This window comes from Rhinopithecus bieti, unplaced genomic scaffold (genome assembly GCF_001698545.2).
Source record: "Rhinopithecus bieti isolate Rb0 unplaced genomic scaffold, ASM169854v2 scaffold_32422, whole genome shotgun sequence".
NCBI classification, from domain to species: Eukaryota; Metazoa; Chordata; class Mammalia; order Primates; family Cercopithecidae; genus Rhinopithecus; species Rhinopithecus bieti.
In genome coordinates, this window is record NW_016814631.1 from 2,302,357 (window position 1) to 2,312,708 (window position 10,352).

The window sequence follows — 10,352 nt, forward strand, 5'->3', positions numbered from 1 at the left end:
GGATGGTCTCGATCTCCTGACCTCGTGTTCTGCCCGTCTCGGCCTCCCAAAGTGCTGGGATTACAGGCTTGAGCCACCGCGCCCAGCAAAATTATTATTTTTAAAGTCACTGCTACCTCAGCCAGGTGTAAATACTTTATGGGTACAAAATACATTATAAATTCATTTAAAATCAAAACATGGATGAGGTATTCAGAAAAATATTATGTAAATATTTTCTATTTGATATAAATTCCTTGCCCACTTTATTGTTCATATGGTGTGCTCAATGGGGGCCATGAGGCTCTAGTGACTAATAAACATAAATACAAGTTATTAAATATGAAAACATTCTACAGGAATAATAATTGACTGGAAAGGCCCATATTTTACATTTTAATCTGTATTTCTACCAGTTTCACCTGACATACTGAAAACCATAATCTGTGTGTGACCTAAATTAGTCTTTGCCCAATAGTTGCCCAGCACGAAGTTGACTCTTCTTTTAGTTTTGAATAGTGTTATCAAATTTAAACACTAAATAAGTGCAGAACTGGGATACAGGTGCATGACGGTAAAACGTTTTTGGAGTCAATTCTTTCAGAGAAACCTACAGATTTATATAAGATTATTATACTGCAGAAATGACCCCACCACTGTCTCAGTCAGGGTTTTATGAAGAAGCCCCACCAAGCAACAGTTCTGAAACTTCACCGCGGGTATGAATTACCTGGGCAGGGGTCCCCAAATTAGGACCCTGTAGAGGCCAAAGCCAGCCTACCCCTTCTTTGTGTCTGGCCTGTGAGTTAATAATTTTTATGTTTTAAAGTGTTAAAATCAAAACAATAATGATATTTTGTGACACATGAAAATTATATGAAATTCAAATTTTAGGGTCCATAAATAAAGTTTTGTTAGCACAAATCCAAGGTTCGCATAGTGTCTGTGACTGCTTTCCTGCTACAAAGTCAGTTGAGGAGTTGTCACGGAGACCACACAAAGCCAAAAATATCTATTCTCTGCCCCTTTACAGAAAACATTTTCTGGATCCTGACCTAAGACATTATTAAAAAATCCACCTCCAAAGAGTGATTCAGTTAGTAGGAAATGAGGTTCAGGAATCTGCACATTTTACATCTCCATCTCACGAGATTCTGATTCTAGTGATCTTCAGAACACCACTTTGGAGTTGGAGTGATCAGGTTTTTGGTGATCGTTTGGGAATGTGATCTAAACTCCAATATCCTTTTTTTTTTTTTTTTTTTGGAGACGGAGTCTGGCTCTATCACCCATGCCAGAGTGCAGTGGTGCGATCTCAAATCACTGCAATCCCCGCCTCCCGGGGCTCATGTGATCCTCCCGGCTCAGCCTCCCCAGTAGCTGAGACTACAGACATGCACCACCATGCCGGGCTAATTTTTAATTTGTTGTAGACATGGGGTTTTACCATGTCGCCCAGGCTGGTCCCAACTCCTGAGCTCAAGCTCGTCCTCCCAAAGTGCTGTCGCCCGCCTCATCCTCCCAAAGTGCTGGGATTACAGGCATGAGCCACCACTCCCAGCCCCCAGTATCCAAATGGATCCATATTCATTGCTGGTGTATAGGGCCTGTGGGTTCCATAGTGGGAACTGGAGCCCTGGCCCCTAGCAGTGCCAGAAAGATGGTCCTCCTCACCTACTGTTTTGACTTCCCAGTCATCCCTTGATATGTTACATACTGGTCAACTGTCCGGACACGGAGAGGACAGGTTTCTCAGAATGAGTGACAAGAAAAGTACTTCAGTTAATTTCCCTCCTTACCCATCAGAGTCCAGGCCATCTCCGGAACAACGAAGGCTCACAGAGTTCATAGCTGGAGGCTGACAATCCACACACACCGTGTATCCCTCTCGGAGATACTGCATCCATCTAGTCAAGGGCCGGTTTTCCAGAGCACAGTGAGGAGTCAAGGACTCTGTCTTAAACTCCATACAGTATCTACAGCAAAAGAAGTAAAAATGACACTTGCTGTAATGAGCAGTGGCCTAACGCTGTAGAAAGTCTTAGGAAGCCTGTCACCTCCGAGGGCATTTGGCCGACTGGAGCAGGTAGTGAGTGCATCTTCACAAGTTACGTGTCAATCACCTTTAAGGTTTCTCATTCCCTGAACCATGGTGAAACACTACTGATAATCACAAAGAACCTTTCTGCCCTTTTTCAGTCCATCACTGAGCTCTCTGCGCAACATAAATGTGCAGAAGTTTGGATATCCTGCACCCTACCCTGTCTAATCAGATCACTAAATTGTGCACAGAAGGCCAGGTTTTTGTAGAAACCCAGCCCTTGATAATTTTGCTGATCTTTTTTTTTTTTTTTTTTTTTTTTTTTTTTTTTTAGGCGGAGTCTCGCTGTGTTACCCAGGCTGGAGTGCGGTGGTGTGATCTTGGCTCACTGCAAGCTCCGCTGCCTCCCAGGTTCACACCATTCTCCTGCCTCAGCCTCCCGAGAAGCTGGGACGACAGGCGCCCGCCACCACGCCTGGCTAAATTTTTTTTTTTTTTTTTTTTTGTATTTTAGTAGAGACGGGGTTTCACTGTGTTTGCCAGGATAGTCTCGATCTCCTGACCTCGTGATCCGCCCGCCTCGGCCTTCCAAAGTGCTGGGATTACAGGCGTGAGCCACCGCACCTGGCCAGTTTTGCTGATCTTAAGGAATTCTATAAATTGAACAAGCACTTGCTTGAGCCTGAGAACCCTAAAATGTGAGCCCAGGAGGGCTAGTCCTTAACACCTAGGCCAGTACCTCTGCTGTTCTGCTCCACGAAAGTACCCGGGATATTCCTCACCCTTCCACTCACCTCACGTGCATGGTCTGGAGTAATGATGATGAGTTTTGACTTGAAGTCAATCATCACAGTTACATTGGACATCACAGGTGAAAGCAGAAGTGGGAGGCTGAGACATAGTTTTCTGACAGAAGTTAGTGTCACCTTAAACTGAGCTGTGGAAATCTCTAACATTATATGTGACTAGACACTGAATGCCCAGGGGAGCATCCAGATATGTGGAATATTTTAGAAATCTGTACTTCAACACAGTTTTCCAATTCTTCAGGGAAACAAGACATAGTAAAAACTCTGAGTATTGTATCAGAAACTTGTTGCATTGTCAGTTCCATGGACTAATTTCTTACCCTGTGAGTTACAATAGGTTGAATGGGAAGCGTTTGGAGAATCTGTTTTAAAGACCTTTAATAATGATAGGTACAGCTAATTAGTAACTAAAGGTAACAGTATCTTTAGTTATTGAGATAAGAAATTCTACAATGTGGCTTCAATCAATTTCAGACAGCTAACCCGAGACATCTCTTTTTTTTATTATTTATTTTTCATAGAGATGCGGTTTTCACTGTGTTGCCCTGGCTGGTCTCAAACTCCTGGGCTCAAGCAATCCTCCTGCCCCAGCCTCCCAAAGCACTGGGATTATAGGTATGAGCCACCAGGCCCAGCCTCAGGCATCTCTTCAATGCTATTTTCTCATTAAACGCTCATACCAACCTCATGTGGTAGGTTATTAACAGTCATTTTTTAGGAAGAAAAAACTGAGGTGGAAAAAGTTGTTCAAGGTCTTATGCTAGTGAGGGCAGTGTGGGGACCTAAGCATGCAGCTGTCTGGTATTCCTTATCTGATGGCAGAAGAATGGATTTCAGTTGAGCGTGAAGATGACTTCCAGCCTGTACCAATAGGTTTCCATAAGAAACCTCTGACTTGAAGTGTGTGTCACTTTCAAATTCACCAAACAGAGGTGGTGCTGAAGTCTAAGGTCCCATAAAGACTGCAAGAGAAGCATCCTTAGTAGATTGATAAAATAAGCTCGTAAAATAATCTCATTTGTATACAGTTTGTTTCTTGTTGGAGATTGGACCTGAGAGGTAGATACTTCTTTATAGCCCCACAAAAACCAGGAGGGGACAAGTATTTTCCCAACCCTGATGAAGAGTCCATATTTTAGCCAAAGTCAAAGAGCAAGTAGCAGAAGAAAACATAAACCAAGTCGACCCTCTTGCATTGACTTGACTATATAATTGGAAAAACATGATTAAAAAAAAAAAAACACGAAATTACCCAGCATCCTCTGTGTGCGTAGACCAGTGTGGAGACGTAGCTTGTCGTGTTCTCTCCTTGTTGAATGCAGAGGTAGTTATAAAGGCAGGAACTGGAAAAGGGAGATTTCTGTTGAATTCAGGGAGCCAAAGTACTCAGAGCATCGTTTCCCAATCTTGGTTTTGTACCTGTCTAAAGGTCTCCACTCCTAAACTCACAGGGCTACAGCACACCATCAAGGTGTGAAATGAGGCCAACTTACAAATTCGATAAAGATGTGTGTGCACACAGATGAGTAGGGAGGGGGCCTGCAGACCTTTGACAAGCACATTTGTCTGCAGTAATACAACTGTGTGAGGAAGGAGAGGGGCCAGAAGGAAAAACTAAAAGGAAAGGAAAATGGGGGTGAGAAGGGGAACAAGGGAAAAGTGAGATAATAGAGATTATGAAGAGAAGAGGGGTTTTAAAATGAAAGGAAGAGAAAGAAAGAAAGGGAAAATAAGATAATAAAAGAATAGAAAGGAAACAAAGAAAGAAGAAATGAGAAAGAGAAGACAAAAGAGAGTAAAGGGGGACAGAAGGAGAGAAAACAGACAACCAAAGGGAGAAAAAAATGAGAAAGGAAAAAAGCAGCCAGCGCCTTGGTTCATGCCTGTAATCCCAGCACTGTGGGAGGCCATGGTGGGTGGATCACCTGAAGTCAGGGGTTCAAGATCAGCCTGGCCAACAGGACAAATCCCTGTGTCTACTAAAAATAAAAAAATTAGTTGGGAGTGGTGGTGAGTGCCTGTAACTCCAGCTACTCGGGAGGCTGAGGCAGGAGAATCACTTGAACCCGGGAGGCGGAGGTTGCAGTGAGCTGAGATTGCACTCCTGCACTCCAGCCTGAGCAAAAGAGTGAAACTCCCTCTCAAAAAAAAAAAAAAAAAAGGCAGAAGAAGCAGAGGAGGAAAGAAGGTGAGTCTTCCCCAAGCCTCAGGTAACCATGGTGGGAAAAGTTCGTGGAAGCTCTGCCCACCACATAGTACCAATGTGGCTGCCAGTGCCAGCCTGCACAGTGTTGTCCCCACACCAGCTCAGGGAAAGGAAGTCTTCAGTGGTCCCCTTCTTCTCCCTCTTCCTCCCCACAACTCTACCCCAACTCTGATGCTCTGGGTCAGAGAAAAAATAAAAGAATCCTTCCTTCTGCCTCTGCTCACTTTTAATTCTATTGTGTTTGTGTGTCTCCTCTCTACCTCATCACTAAGTCTAGGGAGGCATTTGTTGCTATAATAACACCTATAGGTTCCAGTCTCCTGGATTGACTCTGTTGTCATCTTGAGGAAGGAAGAGTTTTGCCTTGTCCATCACTATAGATTCACACATTTACACACTCGATAAATATTTGTGCAAGGAATAAATGAACCAGTGAGTGAATGAATGAGGTCATGGGCTTGCAGCCAAGACACACAGGCCCTACTTCTCTGTAGTCTTCTGTACCTATACTGAGCCTTGCAGCCAAGAGGGCTCAACAGTCCTCCCGACCTCTGTTTCAGAAACTGGGCAATTCCAGGAAGGGTAGATACAAGCTGATATCAACTTGTGAAATGCCAAAGTCATCATCAACATGAGTTCAACAATGTGAGGATACTGGTTGCAAAACAGATGCTTCAAGCCTACATGTTGATTTTACCTGTCTCTTTACTATCCCAAGATGACAAACCTTAACTTTTCTTGAGCTTTTCTTAATGAGGAGTAATTTTTGTACTACTAGGGAATTTAAGACAAGAGGCCAGGCACAGTGGCTCATGCCTGTAATCCCAGCACTTTGGGAGGCCAAGGTAGGCAGATCACTTGAGGCCAGGAGATCAAGACCAGTCTGGCCAACATGGTGAAACCCGGTCTCTACTAAAAAATTATACAAATTGAGCCAGTCTACTAAAAATTATACAAAAATGAGCCGGATGTTGTGGCATTCGGCCGTAGACCCTTCTGTTCAGGAGGCTGGGAAAATCACTTGAACCCAGGAGGCGGGGACTGCAGTGAGCCAAGATCACACCACTGCACTGCAGCCTGGGCAACACAGTGAGACTGTCTCAAAAAAAAAAAAAAAGACAAGAGCAGCTGCCTAATACCAGGTAGCCACTTGCTCCTGTGTAGCTTTTTTTTTTTTTTGCTGCACTGACATGTTTAATTGTTTTCTAAATGTGACCGTAGCGTTTGCATTTCTAAGATCTACAGACAGAATTAGAAAGAACAAGTGAGTGCGCATATATCAGGATCCCTCTCTGTTTCTCTCAGACCTAATTATCAGAAACACAAACAGCTAAAGGATTTTAGTTCTCCCATATATTTGCATTACTGTTCTTCAGACACATGTATATGTTTCTTCACTAAGTGAAGAATAAATTTACTGCTAAATCCATGCAGCATTACACAAGTCCACCTGTAATTTTTGGGGGATTCTTTAGCTCAGATATTTATGTAATCGAGTTTGTGCAGCATATATCATTACAAAAGTTCAAAGGCAAGGTTCTTAATGTATAGCTCAGAAAAAAAGGTTATGAAGTGGAAGGAAAACATAAATATATGACTCTAGTTTCTGATACAAAATTCTTGGAAAAGGTTCTCTAATAATAAAAATAAAAGCTAACAATTACACATTTCTGAGTTTCCAGGGACAACTCTAAGTCGCTTTTCATGTATTAATTCTCACAAGCCTCTTGAGATAGATCCTATTATTTCCCCATTTCACAGATGAGAAAACTGTGGCACAGAGAGGTTAAGAAATCTGTTTAAGGCTCATATCTAAATATAGCCCAGCCAGGCAATGTCTCTGAAAATGAAACTCCTCAGGGCGGCACACCACTGCCTCTATAATAACACAGATGACAAAGTTCCAGTACTGTATGCAGCATCTTTCCCATGAATTATTTAAATTCGGCTTTATTTTCCCTTTCTGTCACTAATCATTGTGTTCTATGTGAAGTCAGATTTAAGAATGGAAAAGAGAAACTTTTAGCCCCTTTATCTGGAGTGCCCTCAGGCCATGAGGTAGGGGAGCCAGGGAGGGCACGCAGTGGATGCAGGATCACCCCCTGGGTACCATGGCCCCTGGTATGTGTATGGCCTTCTCATTTACAAAGTAATTTCACATCATATGTTACTAACCTTCACCAAAACTTTGTAAAGTGGTGTTATACCAATTTCATTCATCAGAAAACTGGGGCTCACCGAGGTTAAATGAAGGGAAGATAAATAGTACGTGACTAAGCAAGAACCCAGCACAGAAGTTATCTTCTGCGGACTTGGGGGTTTTCATTTTTGTTTTCTATTTTCTGTTTGTGGTAGAGATAGGGTCTCACTCTGCTGCCCAGGCTGGTCTTCTGGGGCCCAAGCAATCCTTCTGCCTTGGCCTCGCAAAGTGCTAGGATTACAGGCATGTGCCACCAACCTTGGCCCATCTGTTTTTTAGGACTTTCTATCAAGCTTGGTTTCATGCTCTTGGGATTAGGATGCATCCTAAGAGCAAGCCAGGGCTGCTCCCCTCCATGTCCTGCCCCCAGGCCTTGGGCTTGGTGGTAGCACGTTCTATTGCCAAGGTCCCTCTCCTCACATGAGCCAGACTGCCTGGAGGTCCCAGAACTAGCACCACTTTTTAATACACCCCCCCGATTCAACTTGCATTACTTAAGTAATGAAATAACTTAGAAATTGTTTTTACCTCCCGCCCCACTTCTGCTAATGTGCGGAAGCACGTAACCCAGCATCCCCGGGACAAAGGCCCCCAATAAATCTAAGTTCCCCTTCCTGGCAACAGTATTCAAGTGCAATATATTCTTTGTTCATAGGCGATTTGCCAATGTTTCTGGCGTTCTATCAGCCTACCATTGTTTGGTTTTACAACAACTTCCACTTCTAAAAGCAGGGCATTGCATATACTTACTTTGAACATGAAAGTAAATTAAATTTGCTTTGAGAATTTCATAACGCCCTCTGACACAATGGGGTGTCACAAAAGCAGGCCTGGGATCACTGGTCTGTAGATATGGTGCAGAAGAGAGTAAAATGAAAAATTAACAAATAATATCTACCTAGAGGCATATGGTTTATCATATTGCACTATTGGTCTCCTTTTAGGAGGAAAACACATATATATAAACAATTGTCATTGATGTGCATGCAACACATTCAGTAACGTGGCTTTTAAATTTGTTTTATGATAAAATATAGTCATGGTATGCATTAAATGAAACAGGAAAACGGAAATAGCTACTTGATCATTAATAAGAGAGCTTCGGGGATCATGTTTCCTTCACTGGCTTCACGGGCCTTTATATTTCTACTTAGTTACAAGAATCTGTAATTACAATTTTAGCTGTAATGATGACAGTTAATAGCAAAACACATTGAGGTGGGAAAATCCCACAGGATTTAGAGCCAGGAGATCCAGGTTTAAGTTCCAGTAATCCTTCACACGTGCTGTCACCTCTTGGAACTCCAATGTCCTCAGGTATAAACCAAGGATAATGACTCTGTCCTACCTCTCTGTGGAGGCAGAACTGTGACCCCTAAGGATATCCGTGTCCTGATCCCCAGAACCTGTGAATATGTTATATTACATGGGAACAAGGAATTAAGGTTACAGGTGGAATTAAGGTTGCTGCTCAGCTGACCTTAAAATAGGAAGCATAGCCTGGGTTTTCCAGGTGGACCCAATGTAATCACAGGAGCCTTAGAAAGAGTTGGTCAGAACCTGGCCAGCATTACGAAACCCCATTTGTACTAAAAATACAAAAATTTTCCGGGTGTGTTGGCGCACGCCTGTAATCCCAGCTACTTGGGAGGCTGTGGCAGGTGAATCACTTGAACCTGGGAGGCAGAGGTTGCAGTGAGCCATGATTGCACCACTGCACTCCAGCCTGGGCAACAGGGCAAGACTCCATCTTATATGAAAAGAAGAAAAAGAAAAACAAAGATGTGGCAACAGAAGAAAGGGACAGAGAAATGCACTGTTGCTGGCTATGAGGATAGAGGGCGGTGGCAGTGAGGAAAGGATGCGGGCAGCCTCTGGAAGGTGGAAAAAGCAAGGAAGAGGAGTCTCCCCTAGAGCCTCCAGAAAGGTCTGTAGCCTGGCTGACACCTTCATTTTTGCCCAAAGAAACCCATGTCAGACTCTGATCTTCAGAAATGTAAGATAATAAATCTGTTTTGTTTTTTCGATACAGAGTTTCACTCTTGTTGCCCAGGCTGGAGTGAAATGGCTGAATCTTGGCTCACTGCAACCTCCGCCTCCCGGGTTCAAGCAATTCTCCTGCCTCGGCCTCCGAAGTAGCTGAGATTACAGGCATATGCCACCACACCCTGCTAATTTTTTATTTTTAGTGGAGACGGGGTTTCACCATGTTGGTCAGGCTGGTCTTGAACTCCTGACCTCAGGTGATACCTTTGCCTCGGCCTCCCAAAGTGCTGGGATTACAGGCATGAGCCATGACACCCCGCCTAATCTGTGTTGTTTTAAGCCACTAAATTTGGGGTAATTTGTAGCAGCAGCCATAGAAAATAAATACACTCCTTCACGGGGTTGCTACGAAGGCTGAACCAATGATGTCTGTAAGATCTCTCTGCTCTGCAAACATTAGGGATTCATGTGTCGCACCACAAAGGTGCCTGATCTGTGAACAGGAAGTCCGGTGGGGGTGGGAGGCAGTAACAGGGACACAGGTGACCATGCAGCAGGATGAAAGCCTCCAGGTTGAGTGCGGGCTGCTTCTCCACGCTCCCACGCCAACCTGTGTTTCCTTCTATCCCAGAGCTCACCACCGTGAGTTCTATTTAGCTGTGATATGCTTGTGAATCAAGTTTGGATCTCTAAAACCTAGCACAGTACTGGCACACATAGGAGGTGCTCAGTGAGTGTTAAGTTAATGAAACACATAAGTGAATGCATAGTGCCTGGAGTGAAACAGGGCCTGGGGCGCATGGAGAATCCACCAAATTGGATGTTCACGTGATTGCCTCTCATGTCCCTTTTGTTTTCCTCTAGTAAACCACCATTTTCCAAAGAGCATTCCACAGCACTTGAATGATTTTAGTGGGATGCTCCATAGAAAAGGAGGTCATATAATCAAATTAAGTGGGAAAATACTGCAAATCCCCCCTCTCTCTCTTATAGAATGAAAATGCAGATCCACATAATAAAGGCTCTGAAAAGTTCTTTGGTAGAGAAAACTGTCTGATTTACCCCATATTGTCCTACTAATCCCTTTTCTTGCACAACTATTTTTTTTTTTTTTTTTTTTTTTTTTTTTTT

General features: G+C 43.4%; 1 protein-coding gene across 1 annotated transcript in view; it reads right to left on the reverse strand.

The window, feature by feature from the left end:
- SBSPON (somatomedin B and thrombospondin type 1 domain containing) overlaps positions 1-10,352 on the reverse strand; it is a 28,383-nt gene that overhangs the window by 2,025 nt on the left and 16,006 nt on the right. Inside the window, exons 3-4 of the mRNA XM_017851632.1 lie at positions 4,082-4,172; positions 1,779-1,955 (exon numbers count right to left, since the gene is read on the reverse strand). Coding sequence (XP_017707121.1) covers positions 1,779-1,955; positions 4,082-4,172 — 268 coding nt within the window. The remainder of the gene's footprint in view (positions 1-1,778; positions 1,956-4,081; positions 4,173-10,352) is intronic.